A 17,545-nucleotide genomic window follows, 5' to 3' on the forward strand; every position below is an offset into this window, starting at 1 on the left:
TACTTTCCCAACTGTGCAATTTAATTCTGAAAACACAAATGCTTGAGGCCCAGAGCAGCCCATGTGATTGGATTGCCTGCGACCTGCCTTGGGCCCCAGAAGAGCCCAGCAAGGTCAGGCTCCTCTCTGCTCCTCCTGGGAGAAGTCTCAGAGAGCTTCCTTATCAGGCACGAGTTGGAGCTGCTGACTCTGCTCAGAGAGCGAGATTTCTGCCTTGAAAGCAAATGCAGTAGCCTTAGAAATGTGCAGTGTGTACTTCCCCCCGCCCCCCCCCCCCCATTCATGACCCACATGTCTCCTGTTCACCTCCAGTTGCCAGGGTCAGGGTTTTGTGAGACAGGTGACCTTGGTCCCACATAAACTCCTTGCTGCCTCTCTCCTCTCCTGAGTCTTACCCACGTGACTTTGTTTTACACAGTGTGTTGGTTCACCCAGAAATGGGTGACCTCTCACTCCCTAACCTGGCCCAGTGGGAGGTGACATAAAGCATTTTTGGCCGTGGTGTCTGTCTGAAGGGAAAAGGCATGGGTGGTCAGGGAGGAGGCAGCCCTTGGGTTTGGGGGGGTATGTGAGGGGTGAGGTTTGCTTGGTTCTGCCTCCCACCTGCTTCAGGACTCAGGGGTTCCCCCTTATCTGATTCTTAACTCAGTAGAAGCACTGTAGCTGCTGGAAGTAGCCTGTGGGGCTACCTCTCTGCTGAAGTGTTGGGACAGAAGAAAAACCTACCTTTCTCTAGCTGTTGACCTTAGGTGTCTAGAGGCAAAAGCAAAAAGGTAGAGAAGACTAGGGATTCGGGGAGGGTGGTTTCGCCTGGGACCTGAGGTCCAGAGAAGAAGAACCAAATGTTTTCAGTCTGTGGGCTGGAGGAAAAGGGGTACACCTCCCAGAGGGGGGCTATTAAGGCCAGGGGCAACCAAACGGATACACCTAGTCTGTGCTACTCCCCTCTCCCCTACCCACAGAGCTCAGTGGCGGCCCAATCTACACATCGATTACCTTCCCTGAACCTCGGTCTGGCTCCCAGCACAAGGGCCCATCTTACTGGGGAAGACTGTTCCCTGGGAGTTGGAGGAAGTAAAGCTGGGGTCTGCTTCACCTCTCCAGCTGAGGTGAGGGTGGCCTGGGGTCACGTCCTGCCCTCCCGCCAGAGAAGTGCATCACTGCCCTCTGGTGCTGAGCTGGAGAATACCACCCTTGTCAAGGCGAGGAGTGAGCCTGGGCCCCCTAAGTCCTAGTACCAGAAGGCAAAAGGACCACCAGGTCCCTCTCTTGGTTTTCTGGTGCCCACCCCTCCTTTTTTTGTATTACATTATGTATCACTAAAATGAAATAAATACTTTACCCTCCCCCAGGATGCAGGGAAGCTACAGGAACTAGGGTAAGCGTGGGAGTACAGCTCCCTCTTTGGAAGGGGCTGTGCGCTGGGTCCCCAACTCCCATCCGCTCAGAATAAACCAGATCTGGAGGAGAAGGCTGTATCCGTGGGGCCTCTGGAGTCTCCTTTCAGGCCCTTGGGATTCATAAGAAGGAGCAGCAGCTGGGTTGTTTCTTCTGGGACTCCACGAAATCTCGGATCTGGAAGTGGGGCCCATCGGGCTGCCACAAGGATCTGTACTTCAGCTCCCTTGAAGAGGAAGAAGCAGTGCGCTGGGCAGGGAGTGAGGAAGTGTACCCTCCCCACTCCCATGGCCCGGGGCTACTGGACCTAGAATGCACAATGCAGTGGGGGCAGGGGCTGGGCCAGGGGCCAGGCCCTACTGGATTCCCAGATGGTGCCACCCTGCCATGCACGGCTCCCTTCCCTGTTCTGCTCTTACTTGGCAATGGCCAGAAAGGCTAACTCCACATTCATGCCCGTCTTGGCGCTGGTCTCCATGAAGGGAACTCCGTACTCCTGCCAGGAAGAGAATGTCCTCAGGGCCAGCCTCTGGCTGCTCCCACCCCTTGCCCTGCCCACGGGCAGTCACTTACCCTGGCCAGTGTCTCTCCATCCTCTGAACGGATCACTCTTTCACTGCTCACATCCGCCTGTCAAGCCCAGGTGGGTCACTCTGGGGAAGGAAACCTCCACCCCAGCAGGCCCCTCTCCTGCCTGGGCTGGACCCTCTCTAGCCGCAGGAGCAGCCACTGCCTGCCCTCTGCTGGTGGCCTGTGGGACTGCGGGTGGTATGATTGGCTTGGAGCCAGGGTTTCTGCCTTGTTCAGGCTGCGTTACCCAGCTCCCAGCCAGGGAATCTCACTGCCACTTGGGGAGATGGGAAACTCTTTTTTGCAGGGGTGTGGTGACCAGCCTCAGAGATGTGACAGTGGTTGGGACTAACCCTTGCTGGTTTTAGCTCTTCATCTGTGACCCCACTGGGGGCTGAGCAGCTGGGCATCCCTGGGTCTCTCAGATGGCGGCGCGGGCTTTCCCTGGAGGGGGCCATTTCCAAAGCTTTAAGAGGGCAGATGAGATGGGCCGAAGCTGCCAAATAGGTCTGACCCTTGAACTGGAGTCTGGAAAGAATCCTTTGCTGATAGGACATGCAGCCAATGCTCTTGGGCAGCGGTGGGGCTTGCGCGGAGCTAGGGACGGGGAGGTGCAGGGATGGGCTCACTCACCTTATTGCCCAGCAGCATAATCACCACATCCCTCTGGGCGTACTCATGAATCTCAGTGAGCCAGGCCTGCGGGAGAGGGTGAGCTGAGCCAGGCCGTGCCTCAGAACCAGCCCTTCTCCCCTCCCTCTCCCCCATCCTTCTTCTGCCCCGTTTGGTTTTCCTGGGCTACTCACTGTCCCCCTGCATTCTCTTATCTGCCTCTTTGTTCTGGCCTCTCTGGTCTTGATCAGCCTTCCTTACCCAACCCCAAGCCCTGCAACTCCCTGTTCTTTGGAAGATGGAGATGGCAGTGCTTTATCTCCTCAATCAGCTGGTAGTCACCAGCGATTTCCTGGAGTGCCCGTGGATTGAAGATTCTAAGGACACAGAAGGGCTTAGTGATCAAAACTATTGGGATAGATTAGTGAGGTCTACCAGGAGCACGGAATTGGAGGTGGCAGTATGAGTGCCGTAGATTTCCATCCTCTTTATAAGCTGCTTTATATGTCTACGTTTTGGTCCCCGAGGCTCCCCCCCCCCATTTGCTTATCAATCCCTTGAGGTCATGGAGATGTGAAACCCTTATGGTGCCGGACACAGTCGGGGCTGTAGCACTTGTTGAACTTTTATCCCTACTCTGTAATACTTTGGTGAGGACAGAACCCCCCACTGTCTGCCTGAATCACTTTCTTTGCCACCTGGGCTGGCTGGCTGGAGAGACTCTCGTGCCTGGGTTCTCCCCTTGGTCCCTGCGGGGGGGTAATTGTCCCTGGCAGAGCTGCTTACTTGGCGAACACTTTGTCACCAACCGCGCTCAGGAATCACAGCCAGGGCGAAGCAGGTGGCATGGGCACCCAGCGGCCTGCCTGGCCTTTATGCCCACATGCCGACCAGATGCCCAGCGGCGGCTTATTCCTTCTGAGTCACAGCGCAGGTGTTTTTAAAAAGGCGGTGGTGTTCCATGCTCCTCCCCCTTCCCCCAAAGCCGGAAGCAGTCCTAGCTCGTGGAGGCCCCGCCTTGGCTGCTTCTGGGTGGTGAGCGAAGAGGACCTACCCGGATGTTGTCGAAAGAAGACTTGTTGGTGATGTCATAGAGCAGGAGCAAGGCTGCGGCGGGGGGAGAGAGAGATCACACAGGGGACGTGGGGCAGAAGGACGGGTATCCCAAGTGGGCTGGGGAAGGGCTTACCCTGGGCATCTCGGTAATAAGCGTGGGTGACACTGCGGAATCGCTCCTGCCCGGCTGTATCCCAGATCTAGGAAGGCACGGACAGCTGGTCAGAAGGAGGCAGTGCGCTGGGACCGCGCTGGGCAGAGGGAACCCACACTGGGGTACGAGAGCTATGTGGGAAGGTGGGACACTTCCTGCTCTCGGTGCTCAGGGCCTTCTGAACATCTGATGGTGTCCTGCACGGAGTTCACAAGCTCATTCAGGCTGCAGCCTCTTCCCTAGCCCAGGGGTTGGGGGTGTCCCAGACTTCATCTGCTCTGGGAAACTGGAGAGGAGTTAGAGCAAGCCTAAGCTTGTCTGAAGGCACGTAGAGCTGCCTTTGATACCACGGAGGGTGCCTGGGAACTGCTTTTTCTAGGGTGACTGGAAACTGCTTTTTCTAGGGACCTCGGAACAAACAAGAGCACAAAAGCCGTTTCCTCTGGGCCCCACAGGAAATTGCCCCAGGCTAAGGGCAGGGCTGCAGGCCTCCTGCGGTTTGGGTGAGCCGCAGGGGCGGGCTCCTCCTCCCTCCCCCTCCCCCTGCAGTTCTGGTCTCACCTGCAGCTTCACCCTCACACCGTCCACGGTCACCACCTTGTTCTGAAAGAGACAAGGGCAGAGGGAGGGTGGATTTGGAAAGCAGGGGAGGCTTGGATCCTTGACATCCTACAGAGCCACAGATGTTCTGTTCTGGTTGCTTCCCAGGGTTAAAGGGGTGCAGTGAGCCCCAGAGACATCTCCAGCCAGATCACCCCTTCAGGGCAGCAGGACCCTGTCTCCAGAGACCCCCGCCCCCATGGCAGAGTTCTTCTGGGGACCTGTCTGCTGCTCTTACAACACGCCGGGGCCAGAAGAGCCCGAGCACCCGCCTGGCTCTCTCCAGACCTCAGCCGGCGGCACAGGGCTGGACACTGGGGGCCCTGCCTCTTTCCCACTTTCATCCGTCCCTCCTGGAGCTCAGCCCCATCCTGCAGAACCGAGTCCTTAGAGATAAGATGCCCCCAGCATCCTGGGCACAGCAGAGGCTGGATCTGCAGGGTGGTTTTTCCCTCTCACTGTTCACTAGTTCTCCTGAGTGAAGCTTCAGTTCCTCCCCATTGGGAGGGAGGCACCTGACCTCTGCATAGCCTCCCTTTTCCCACCGCCCCCCACCTGGATTAGACCTCGATCTCCTGGATCCTTTGGATGGAGCGTGGCGAGTGCTACATCCCTCACGCAGACTTGTTACAATGGGTTCCTCAAGACGACAGGGAGGGAGCCTGGTGAACCTGGCTCCTCAACCCAGCGCAGTGCTGTACTTCCAGGAACTCTAGAAAGACCTGTTGACCTCTGAGGCCTTGCCAGAGGGCCTAGCTCAGAGGCAATGAGCAAGGGGGCTGAAGGCCAGGAAACTCAGCTCACACTGTGGGATGTGTCCGCCCTGCTCTCAGAGAGAATTTTAAGACTCAGTGTCTCACTGCTCATATCCTGTAGGTGGGCAGAGCCCCCTACCATGCCCAGACTCCTTGAACCTGGCCCCCTCTGTGGTCCCTGGTGCCCTCCGGCAGTGAGCCACAGCAGCTTCGAGGAGCCAGGGCCGGCAAGGAGAGGACAGCACGCTGTGCCCGAGCTCTAGCCCCCCCTGGCTTGCGGCTGGGAGGAGGAACCTGCAGCCACCTCACCCTGAAGTCTATGCCGACCGTGGCTATGAAGGTCCCGGACAGGAAGGCCCCGTCTTTGAATTGGATCAGGAAACAGGTTTTGCCAACGCCTGAGTCTCCCAGAAGCATCACCTAGGAGATGGGGGGCAGAGGCAGTTAATGGGGAGTTGGGGCAAATTGCTGGGCTTCCAGGGCAAGAGACCCTGGAAAGAGGGGCAGAGGGGCAGAGGGCCAGGGAAGGATGCTGTCAGCACTGAGGGCCACCTGCTTCTGGAAAGCCCTCTGCCTGCCTCTTCTCTCTACTCCTTGGCTCAGCTCATTTCTCAGGCCCTCCCTCTGACTTTCCTGTCCTCACCCAGTTTCCTGGAAGCCTGTGTTGAGACTTCAGCACTCACAGGTCAGCAAATGTGCTCGGCGGCCCCAAAGAAACACCACTTCCAGAAGGGAAGTGTTAATATTGTGGACAGGGATTATCACACAAGGGAGGCTATCGGATCTGATAGGGGCGGGCACTGTTGTGTGCAAAGGCATATTCTAAAATTACCACTGCTGTTGTTTTCTTTTCTTTTTTTGGTCACAAAATTTATCTGGAAGTTTCTAATGACATTTTATGTTTATAAAAGGGTTGCATGAACTAGGGAGGGTTGAAATTTATACTGAAATGGGGAGATGACAAATCTGAAGTTCCTTCTGCAGAAACCTCCCAAGTGGGACAGATGGTTGCAAATTAGCATCCCTGGGTCACTGTAGGGGAGGGAGTGTGGTGGTGGGGTGTGTCCCTCCCCTTTGTTGTCTAGTCAGTCTCTGCTCATCTATCTTCTTTCAGGGACAAGACAAGTGGGGCCAGGGGAGGGGAGCCTTCTTCCAGTCATTCCTCAAGCTTGGAGAACAGAGGTCTGGACCTAATGCTGGAATTTTCCCAGTTGGCTGGTTAGATACTTAATGGGTTGAGCAGGGACTAGGTTTGAGTTATTTTTGAGGCTCTGACCTTGACAATGCAACCCAAAGGCATTCCTGCTGTGGGCATGGGGTACTAGGATTAGCTAACTTTGGTGGAAAGGTAAGGGGACTGAGCAAAAGGTATATAAAGCCTGGGGTCCTGGCTTGTAAATAGCTACTGGGGGACTTTGGGAAGATTCCTTAACCCTTCTGTGGCATGGTTTCCACAGTGGCTAGAAGGGAGGAAGGATAATTTCATTGAGGCCTCTTTGGAGTCCGTTAATGGCTTGGACCAATAATGCTGATTTGAACTGCCTGAGACTCAGGGAAGAGTGGCCTGGGGCTGGGTACTGCCTGCCTGTGGCCCCCATTCCCTCTAATTTGGCCCAAGGAGCTCCTGCCACACTCCTCCCAGACTGGCCTGGACTCAGTCTCCTAGGGCAAGCCCAGGGGAAGCAGGCTGCTGGAGGCCATGGGCCATTCTCCACAGATGCTGCTTGGCCCCGGGGAGACGGAGGGCTGGAGGCTGGGGAGCCCTCTGGAGCCTGCACTGCTCCCTGGCTCCGGGGTCCTAGCCCCTGAGCAGGAAGGAGGGAGGGAGGGTGAGCTCCTGCGTACTTTACAGATCACAGCTGCCTTGAACAGAAGATGCTCCCCACCCACCCAGCCAGGGCAAGTCTACCTGCCAGCCTTGCCACCTCCTAGGCAAACAGCCCAGCTGGCTTGTCAGGCCAGGAGGTCAGGCGGTCCTCCACCAGCCTGGGCCTGGCCCTTTGCAGCTCCCCCTCCCGTGAAGGCACAGGGGCCCATTTCCTGTCACCAGCCCACACAGGACGCCTATCTCAACGGCTCTGGGTGGGTGACTTGCAGAGTGGCTTCCCCTGAAACAATGGGGGTGGAGGCCCCAGCTCCAAGTGAGAGTGAGCCTGGGGTGGGGGTGGGGGTGGGGGAGGACACCAAGGCACAGGAAGAGTCAGGTCTCCTCCAAGGCCACGCAGCATGAGACAGGGCAGCCCCTCCCTCATCCCCAACCTTACAGAGGAAGAGTGGAAGCTCTGTGCTCCCTCGCTCAGAGCTCCCGGTCCCTGCCTCCTCCGTGGGCCCAGAGGGAGGGCAGACAGACCAGTGTGCATCGCCTCCCTCACCTGCTTCTGTACAGGGCGGCCCTGCAGAGGGATCCGGCCCCAGAGAGCTGACTTAAGCTCACCCACGGGGGACTTGTGACTAACCGAAAGAATCTTTCTCAGGTTCTAAAAATTCTCAAGTGGGCCGGCATTTGGGTTAGCAGTATCCTCCTGGAAGAAGGCGGGAGGCAATGGCTGCGGGAGCAGAAAGGAAGGGGTAGGGCTGGGGGGCACCTGGGGACCTACAGAGCTTTAGGCCTAAGGCCTGAAAACCGGGATGTTCAGTCTCCGCTGAAAGCTTGGCTGGGGAAAGGGCATTAACCACAACTGCTCCGCCGCCAGGGGGCGTCCTCTCCGCATCTCCAGGCATCCCTATATCCTAGCATTTGGGGGTGCCCGTGCCCAGGAGGGTTCTGCACTTAACCCGTACCGAGAAGCATGGGTTCCCGGGAGATCATAGCGGCCAGGGTGCAGCAAAAGAAAATTGGGTTGGGGTCTTCTGTGTAGGGAGTCATTCAGTCCTTCCGACCCTCCTCTCCCGACCCTTGCTGAGCCAGCCCAGAGTCCTAGACGATGGCACAGAGCCAGAGGCTGTCTCCACCCTTCCTCCCTGCTCTGGAAGACCCGGCTCCCTGGGGGAAGGGCTGAGTCCAACGCAGACGCAGCCAGAAAGGGGCTTGGACCCGGGTCTCAGGGCAAAGGGCGCGGGGAAGGGGTGGCCCTCAGAGCCGGCTGGGGAGTCCCCAGCGCTGGGCGCAGTGCCCACCCACCTTGCCCGTGAGATCGTAGCTCGGACTGCAGGGCGGGGAGTGCTCGGGGGCCTCTACATCCCGGGTGGCAGCGGCGCCAGACATGCCCGTCATGTCCCCTGGACCAGAGGTAAGCTAGGGCTGGTGGCGGGCGAGGGACAGCGCAGGGACCGCCCCGCATTAGGCTCCACCCCATCCTCCCACCCTCCACCGCCCCGGCCCGGACCCCGACAAGCTCCTCCCTCTGTCCGGCCACCCCGACACCTGCCCCGAGCAGGCTGTTTCTCGAGGGCGCCCACGACAGCAGGGTCAGGGTCTGAGGGGCAGGCGGGCCCCGAGCAAACTGGCCCGGCTTCGCGCTCTGAGGACTCGGGCCAAATCCGGCCCCAGGACCGGTCCCCCAAGGTCGCCAGCGGCCCGGGCTAGGTTCCCCGGGAAACGGTCCTTGGAAATCCAGCTTGCCTCGCGAGGTCTGGCATCGCGGGGACCCGCGGTCCCGCACCCCGGTTCTCGCTGTCGCTGCGCAGAGCGGCCTGCAGGCGGCGCCCGAGCCCCGGCCAGCTGGAGGCCGACAGGTGTCCCCAGGTCGCGGTTGTGGGGACGCTCGAGGGCAGCGGGGCGCTGGTTTTGAGAGGAGGCGTGCATTGAGAGGAAGGCGCTCAGGCAGTTTTGCTTTTGCTAAGGCAACCCAGCGCGAGCTCATCTGAATATAATTTTATTTACCCACCGAAATTCAGCTTGCGGCCCATTTACATTGTGGTTTTTCATGGCCCCTGGTGGGCGCTAGGACTTTGACCCTTTATATTGTAGATCACCTCTCATTTCTCCCTGACCTGTTGGGCTGCGTCCGGAATGACCCATCTTGGGAAGGCCTCCCCACCCCTCCACCGCACGCCTCCCAGTCTAGGTGCTCCTGAAAGCAGGGCTGGCCTTATTCTTGCCTGGCCCTCGTTCCCTGGCACCGAGCGGGCCTTAAATGTTTGGTATTAGATGAATTCATGAGGTCGTGGGTCATTTTGAGCAGACTGTCCAGGACATCCCAGGAATCCCGGCAGCTCCTGGTGACAGAGAGTGGGAGTGTGTCCGGGGTTGCCCCTAGTGGGCTTCAGGGGCTCTGTGGCCCCAGCCAGCCATTCAGTTTCTCCTGTCCCAGCATTGTATACAAGCACACACAGCTTACCTCCAAACAGGGAACAAGGCAAGTGCATTACAAAGGGACTGACTGAAGGGTGTGGGGGGGGAGGGGCATCTGCACCTCCTGACTTAGGTGTTGGGGGTAAGGGGCAGGTGTGGCTTACGGGAGTCTATAGGCCTGGGCGGGGGGGGGGGGGGGGGGGGCGACTGCGTGTATACCTGCCTCTAGCCCTGTGATTTTGGGCATCAGCTGGAGCTATTTTCTGGCGCTGGGCAGGCCATCACCTCATCTATACGTAGGGTGGGCCTCAGAGAGCCGTCTACGGAAGCCGAGAAGCTACAGTACCCTGCAGACATGCGTCGTTGCCTGCTATTTGGATGCCAGAGTCACCTGCTGCAAATAACAGCCCAGCCCACTCTGAGCCCTTGAGTGATCACATGAGAACCCTGCAGGGGCAATGGTTTTCGGAGAAGAGGGTCATGGCCAAGGAGAAATGAGAGAGAGGAGAAGGCATGGCCCTCGCTCCCCTTCCACTGCCAACCATGCTGCTACGGGGTTGCATTATGTCCCTCAAGACATCTGTGGACATCCTAGCCCCCAGTCCCTCAGAATGGGACCTTATTTGGAAGTGGGGTTGTTGCAGATGTGACTAATTGAGATGAAGTCGTACAGGAGTAGGGAGGGCCCTAAATCCAATATGACTGGTGTCCTTGTAAGAAGAGGAGCAGGCACACAGGGAGAAGAGGCCCTGTGAAGACAGAGATAGAGATTGGCGTGCTGCATCTACAAGCCAAGAAATGCCAAGGGTGGCCGAGAGCCATCAGAAGCTGGAAGAGGCGAGGAAGGAGCCCCTCCTAGAGCCCGCAGAGGGAAATGTGGGCTTCTAACTTCCAGCTCTGGTTTCTGTTGTTGGCTCGACCAAGACCCTCCTTTGTCCTGTGGTAGGTTTGGGAGAGCCAGGCTTGTCCTGTGTCAGCCTGCTTCAGGCTCTCGGTGTGACCACATACTTTCTTCCTTCTTAGAGGCCAGATGCCATACTTTTCTTACCAGGCTAGTGGCAAAAAATTTGGAGGTCCCACCCTGATGCATCTGTGGAGTGTGAATCAGAGCGTTCCCACCCACATCCACCCCACTGTCAGCCCTGGGAGTCTGACAGGCAGAAGGATGGGCATGGAGTGAAGGGAGAAGGCTGGTGGCTGTGAGGGCCCCCTGTGACCTTGTGTGCTGAGAGGCCGACGGGGAGCGGGTCCATGGTGGGGGATGCCTGGCATGGCAGCCTGGTCCAAGGCCTCAGGAATTGTCTGGGCAGCCTTGCTGTCCTGGGACTCAGCCCTCCCCTTCCCAGCACTCCGGAGGCCGGTCATGGGAGAACACTGGGCCCTGGTGTCTCGGGTTGGATTCTAGGTGCTGGCACACATGCTGGCCAGGCTTTCATTTCTGCTTTACTCTGAATCCCTGGCCATCACAAGTCCTTGCCTTCCTTGCTGCAACCCAATGGGCAAGCCTAGTTTCTGGGGTTCCTCTTGCCTCTTCCCACCAGTGTGATGCTGTTGCATCCCAGCCCTGAGTGTGGTCCTCCAGGCCCTGTGCTCTGTTCCGTCCTGATCCTGAGGAAATGCAGGGGGAGACAGAGTGCTAAGAACAAAACTCTAATTGTTGGCCTGCCAGCTCCCTAGGACCCACACAACAGTGTTAAATTTGGACTGTACTTAAAATTTGAAGCCACCCCTTTGCCTCTCCACATTCTTCTTGCCCTGGAAGGTGGACCTGAGCAATCTATATCAAGATATTCTTTCTAGTTTCCGGTTGTGTTCAGCCAATGCGGAGCCCCAGGAAGAGATGTGGGAGCAGGAGGAGAGCACGGTAGGAGGGTGCCCTGGCTAGCTCCCAGGAGGGTGAGTCTGAATTGCTGGGTTTCTCCACTGAGAGTCACAGCTCCTGCCAGCCAGCCCTCCCCATGCAGCCTTTTGTCCCTGGGCTCTAGCAGTAGTTCCCTTCTCTCATTTTTTTTTGTTTTTTAGGCTAGGGCAGGAATGGAGGCCTTGCGCTATGCATGGGCATTGTGCCCCCTGGCTCCCCAACATCCTGCCTCCACCTTGGTAAGTAGTCTTTGTATTAAACCTGCTTGAATGATCCAGTGTGAGTGTCCACCTGTTTCCTGCTGGGACCTTGACAGAGACACACCAGGGCCCCAGAGTCTGGGAGCGCTTACTGTGAATCCAATGCCCACGGTGGCCGAGAAGGAGCCTGGGATGAACTTGCCCTGGTCGAACTGAACCAGCAGAGATGTCTTCCCCACGCCACTGTCACCCACCAGGATGGTCTGAAAAGGAGCAAGAAGGGGGGAGGGTCTGCAGTGTGAATTGGGCTTCTGAGACGCATTGTGGCTGTGGGAGTGGACCCCTAAACACACATGCACTCACGCACACGCGTGCACACACACACACACCAAACTCTTGGTCTCCTAATCAAAGTCACTGAAGAGGCATGAAAAAATAGAAGGAAGCTTGTTTCGCCCCATGTTAATGAACATCTGAGGTGACCATGAGAGCTCGCCTCTCAGATTTCCAACCACAGGGGCATAACTGACTGAGGCCCCACTGTGCGCTCTGAGTCCCCCCCAGGTGTGTTTGCACCGAGGCCATCCTTATCGAGGGCAGTTCCCAGCCAAAGGCAGAGTGTGGCAGGGACACTGAGGCAGGCCTGTTTCTGGGAGACACAGGATTCCCCTTATGGCTGAACTTGGCTTGAGGATGATTTTATAGATCCTTCCAGAGATTGCATGGATGTTTCCTTCACTTGAGGTCAGACCTGCATCACGTTCTGTTGGCTCTCCCCGCCTCTCTTGGCTTCTACCCCATTTTTTTCTTTTTCCCTCCCTCCCTTCCTTCCTTCCTTCCTTCCTTCCTCCTTCTTTCTTTTTTTTTAAGATTTTATTTATTTATTTGAGAGAGAGAGAGAGAATGAATGAGGGGAGGTGCAGAAGGAGCAGGACAAGACGACTTCCGGCTGACCAGAGAGTCCTACATGAGGCTTGATCCTAGGACCCTGAGATCATGACCTCAGCCAAAGTCAGACGCTTAACCGACTGAGCCACCCAGGTGCCCCTACCCCACTTTTTTTGGTAGGTATTTCCCTTAATAAATTCCCTGCACTTTTAATTCCCTTTGGCACTAGTTTCTTGGGAGAGTGACACAATGGGTCTCTTGTATGTGAAAGTCTAAAAAAATCATTGTCTATAGAATAAAAAAAACAGAATGTCTGGACATATGCCTTGGGAAGAGTTTGCACTTGGCTCTGGAGCAATGGAAAGGACAGCATTTCAAGAGAATTAGAGTTTGGGAAAGAAGGGAATGGCTACTTCTGTACCTGGAGAAAGTAGGGGGGAGAGATAGTCGGGAAGGTCAGGTGCTATATTTGGAAGAAAATCATAAGCAATGGAGAGGAAATACACCAGGAGGCTGGTACTCAGCAGGCTTTCAATGAATGAATGAATGAATGAATGGGTGGATGGATGAATGAATGAGCTGTAAATGCCTTAGTTTCAAAATGGACAATAGCTACTTTCCAAAGACAATCATTGGAAAGGCTCAAGAGATGCCAACTTTAGCTGACTTGCAAAGCCATAATGAGGCAAAAAACCAAAAATGTAAAAGCATAATGATTGACATAATGTCAAAAATGTCAAAAAACCAAAAATGTGAAAGCATAAGGATTGATAATGTCTCCTGGGGTTGGACCCATGGCTCCAACACTGTTTGGCTCTGACAGTGGCATTGAACTGGCAGCAGGATAAAAATAAGATTGTTTGTGATGTTGACTTTGGATGTCCCCTGACAATGGTCCCCCACCTCCACTTCCCAAACCAAATTCGATTCAGCTTTTATTCTCTCCTGGGTTCAAGGGCTCCATTTGTTTGTTGTGTGCAGTGTCTTTAATAATTTACATCTCAAATCCAACTTCCCCAGGCTTGAAGAAGTGCTTCCTAGAGAGACTATTCCAGAAGGTGAAGGGTCAGTCCCTCCATGTCCACCTTCCTCATTTACTAGAGGATATAACACATCGACATTCTTTTTCCCTTTTACCCTTTTCCTTTTCGGCTCTTCCACTGGGTTTTGTGATTGTAAATTCAAAAGAGACCACTCAGCCTGGCTGCCTGGTTTTTGTTTGTTTGTTTGTTTTTGTTTTAAGATTTTTAAAAATTTATTTGACAGAGAGAGACAGCGAGAGAGGGAACACAAGCAAAGGGGAGTGTGAAAGGGAGAAGCAGGCTCCCCACTGAGCGGGAAGCCCAAGGCAGCTGATCCCAGGACCCTGAGATCATGACCTGAATTGAAGGCAGACGCTTAACCAACCGAGGCACCCAGGCGCCCCACTGGGGCATTCTGAAGAACAATTAACAGTATCTATCAAAGTTACAAATGCAAATTCCATGGACTCAACAGTTCTATGGTTTTACTTGCAAAATTTCACCAAGATGTGGGTACAAGGGTGTTCATGGTAGCATGTGTAAGAGCAAATAATTCAGCAGTTGGGGCTGCTTGAATAAACTGTAGACTGCCCATGCGATGGAATACTGTGGACCCGTGAAAGAATGAGGTAGGGGCGCCTGGCCGGCTCAGTTGGAGGAGCATGCGACTCTTGATCTCGGGGTCGTGAGTTCAAGTTGGATGTAGAGATTACTTAAAAAAAAGAGAGAGAGAGAATGAGGTAGATCTGTATGTGCTGTTTGGGAAAAATGATATTATGGAGTAAAAGAATAAGAGGCAGAGGGGCGCCTGGGTGGCACAGCAGTTAAGCGTCTGCCTTCGGCTCAGGGCGTGATCCCGGCATTCTGGGATCGAGCCCCACATCAGGCTCCTCCGCTATGAGCCTGTTTCTTCCTCTCCCACTCCCCCTGCTTGTGTTCCCTCTCTCGCTGGCTGTCTCTATCTCTGTCGAATAAATAAATTAAAAAAAAAAAAAGAATAAGAGGCAGAGAGGTGTGCTTGTGTGCTGACTTACGTTGACTTCATTTGTGTATATGGTGATTGTGCACACACTTTTTTTTCAGGGAGGCAGCAGGGGCTGACTGTGGCTACCTTTGAGGTTCTGGGAATGAAGAGAAGACTTTTACTTGTTGCTTTATCTCTATTTCCTTCCTTCCTTCCTTCCTTCCTTCCTTCCTTCCTTCCTTCCTTCCTTCCTTCTATTCCTCTTCCTTCTTCTCTTCTTCTTCGTCTTCGTCTTCATCCTCATAACCTTCTCCTTCTTCAAAACATCGCTCGCAGTACCTTTTAAAAAACTGTTAACTGGGAGTATTTGAGAGTGGGCATCATGGGCCATGTTTTCTTTTTGTCCTCTTCTGTATTAAAAATCCCTAATAAGTGTAATAAACTGGTTGACGAAGTAAACTCATACATCCTTTACTTAACCTGGAATAAATTTCTTTTCTACAGAAAAGAGCAAAACGTTGGTTTTGGAGACACATACATACGTTAAACGGTGGTTGTCTCTGCATGGGGGGATCAGGAGTGATTTAAAATGCATTCTTTATGTTCATTTGTATTCCATTCTCCTTCTGTAATGAACACACATTCCTTTGTAATTCAGAAATATGTCTATGTATGTGTTGGGGAGGCACACCATGCTGGGTAACTCAGGTAAAAGCCAAGGGGAAGGCCAATGTCTAGCCTCATTTGTTGTTGAACAAACGCTTGATTTTATTTCTTCCAAATAAATCCAGCCCACGAAACAGGCTTAAAAAAAAATCAGGTCCTCTGGGCAGAGGGAGCCTGAATGGTAGGAATTTCACTTTGTTGATTTCAGCGAGAGTTACCTTAGGTTTCTGAGGGGCAGGTGGCAAAGCAGCCCACCCTCTGTCCTGAAAATCATAGAGCTCTTTCACCTCGTCCTTCCAGAGGGTTAACCCACTCTTTGGAGACCTGTCTTTTTCTCAAAAATAAACTTTGCCTCTGCCTGAGTGCCTGGATAAGAACTTGGCTGAGACTCAGTTTCCCATTCCATAGACTGCAGAAAAATGGCATTAGATCTGGAAAATGTTAAGGTTAGTGTTATCAGTGACTTGCTTTGCTAAACCAATTTCCAGTTCATGATAATACATTCTTCCATTCTGGGGGAACCTGTTTTAGAAATAGCCATGGAGCGGATACTCTGCTGACAGTCAGCTCAAGGATGCGCTGTCTTATTAACTCTTGGCTGTTAGGTTCCCTCTTCACTGTGAGCACTGAACAGGACCAAAGGGCAGCTGGCTTCTGTCTCAGCCTCTCTAGCAGGACGCTGGACTGTAGGCTTTACAAGCCAGACTCAGGGTTGAATCCTGGCTTTGCCAATTACTATTATGTGACTTTGGACAAGTTACTTGCTCTCTGAGCCTAGATTTATTTGCTTGAAAAATGGGAATAACATCGCCTTTCCTCTATATTTGTAGTGAGGATTTGATGTGATAGGTACTTAAAACTATATAAAATATGGAGCATAGCACATAGTGGGTAGAAAAGATGAAGTGTGGTTGGGTCCAAGTGAACTGAGTTCAGGACGGTTGCTGAGAACAATGATGGTACAGAGATCCTTAGTAGGGCTTACAGGGCCAGCGCAAGAATGACAATGCAGTGAAAATGATTCATTTGTGTATTCATTTTCCAACAATTATTTATTGAGCACCACCTATGTGCCAGGTGTGATGTTAGCCGCTGGGGATACAGCCCTCATGGATCTTCTAATCCAGGGTGGAAGAGATCCAACAAAACCAGCCCTTTCAGGATCGGACCTCCTCCCCCCACGAATAGATTAAGTTCTGAAAATATTGCGGTTTGCAAGTCCAAAGTGATCAAGAGAAGTAGCTCGAACAAGTCTCTGTTCCTTGTAACCACGAGAACCGATCAATGCATCGACACACACGGGTCATATGCATGCATACACACTACATGTGTGCACACAAGTCACCATGGCACACACAGCGTGCACACACACACAACGTACATATGTGCACACACAGCACTAGCAGTACAACACACATATGTATACACAGCTCCCACACATGCCTACATACAAGCATGAACACACCACATACACGTTCATCCATGCATGCACACACATCCACGAGTGCTCATATTCATGCATGAGCATGTGTGCATGTGCACACACACACACACACACACACACAGGTACTTTAGGGCAGGGGAACCTCAGATGATTCATCCAATCCTTTTTTTCACAGATGGGGTCATGGGAGCCCAGGGAGGGAGCTGACTAATGCAGAAGTCAATGGCCAAGCCAGCACTAGGGCCTCCAGTCGGTTTTTGAGGATACAGGGCCCCCAGAACAGCCTGACTTTGCTGTAGTCCCTGGAGGCACTTGTTTTGAGGAGCAGTCTTACCACCATTCAGAGACACTCAGATAATTCTGTTCGTGACTCAAAAGGGGATCCTCCTTGTGTTATAGGATTTTTATTCCCATAGTGCCAGCATTTCTTGGTCATGCCGCTTCGAAGAATGAAGAGGTCGACCAGATGGAGAGTGGTGGGCAGCAAGCCTGAGTTTATTGAGTGAGAGTACAAAGCTCCCAGAGAGGAAGGGGACCCAAGAGGGTTGCCATTTTGACATTCAAATCTTGGGTTTTTTTATAAGCTGTTTTGCAGATGTATCTTGGGCATCCTAAGTGGGGGCCCCTGTGGACTGGCCGCTAAGATGTGCCAGTCAGGGCTTTGGTCATGCACCCGTCTACCTATCCGGTGATTGTTCATGTGTTGGTCTTTTGGGCTGACATCTGGACACTAACTGCCTCAACTTGTGATAGTGACCAATGTTTTATGGTTCATCGTTTTGTTTCAGGATGTTTTGCAAAAGTCACTTCTGCAGAGGCTGGTAGACAGGATGCTGTTGTGGTCCTGTCTAAGCTGTAAAACAGGATGCTAGTGTGGTTTTTGTCTTGGCTGTCCCGGCTCCCTATTTTCTTGTTGGAACCCTGGCCCTGACTACCTAATTGTCCAACTAACTCCGAAAACGTGGGTAAGCTGGGCCCAGAGCAGAGGACCGGGCCACAGGCAAGACTTCGAGCAGCTCAGATGCTGGTCATTCCTTACCCCCTATGCCTAAGAAAGGAAAGTTTACCCACAACTCTCAAAACATCTGCCCCCTTGTTTTTCAGGGATGTCCCAACTTGCT

General features: G+C 53.7%; 2 protein-coding genes across 6 annotated transcripts in view; one reads left to right on the plus strand and one right to left on the minus strand.

Annotated features, from left to right (window-relative positions):
* On the minus strand, positions 1–8,405 carry RAB37 (RAB37, member RAS oncogene family). Its single transcript, XM_026484217.4, has 9 exons — positions 8,267–8,405; positions 5,455–5,565; positions 4,352–4,393; positions 3,770–3,836; positions 3,635–3,687; positions 2,602–2,667; positions 1,972–2,028; positions 1,818–1,894; positions 1–1,624 (listed from the first exon to the last, which is right to left on the minus strand). The coding sequence occupies exons 1-9, from the start codon at positions 8,357–8,359 to the stop codon at positions 1,519–1,521; spliced, it is 672 nt and encodes a 223-aa protein (XP_026340002.1). The 5' UTR covers positions 8,360–8,405; the 3' UTR covers positions 1–1,518.
* CD300LF (CD300 molecule like family member f) overlaps positions 8,133–17,545 on the plus strand; it is a 25,401-nt gene continuing 15,988 nt past the window's right edge. The window contains exons 1-2 of one of the 5 annotated variants that reach the window (XM_057318193.1): positions 8,133–8,375; positions 11,402–11,479. The gene's annotated coding sequence lies outside the window, so the exon portion shown is untranslated. Of the gene's footprint in view, positions 8,376–9,620; positions 11,480–17,545 lie in introns of those variants that run through there. The other 4 variants (XM_057318192.1, XM_057318194.1, XM_057318195.1 and 1 more) reach the window with 4 other exon arrangements.

Source organism: Ursus arctos, unplaced genomic scaffold (assembly GCF_023065955.2).
Source record: "Ursus arctos isolate Adak ecotype North America unplaced genomic scaffold, UrsArc2.0 scaffold_24, whole genome shotgun sequence".
NCBI classification, from domain to species: Eukaryota; Metazoa; Chordata; class Mammalia; order Carnivora; family Ursidae; genus Ursus; species Ursus arctos.

What these genes read in the sequence shown, in the direction of transcription:
- RAB37 (XM_026484217.4), bottom strand. Translation starts at nt 8,359, where the DNA reads ATGACGGGCATGTCTGGCGCCGCTGCCACCCGGGATGTAGAGGCCCCC. An exon ending in TTATTACCGAGATGCCCAGG is followed by an intron (nt 3,688 to 3,769) that starts GTAAGCCCTTCC and finishes CCCCCGCCGCAG; the next exon opens with CCTTGCTCCTGCTCTATGAC. An exon ending in TTATGCTGCTGGGCAATAAG is followed by an intron (nt 2,029 to 2,601) that starts GTGAGTGAGCCC and finishes TGGGCTTGACAG; the next exon opens with GCGGATGTGAGCAGTGAAAG.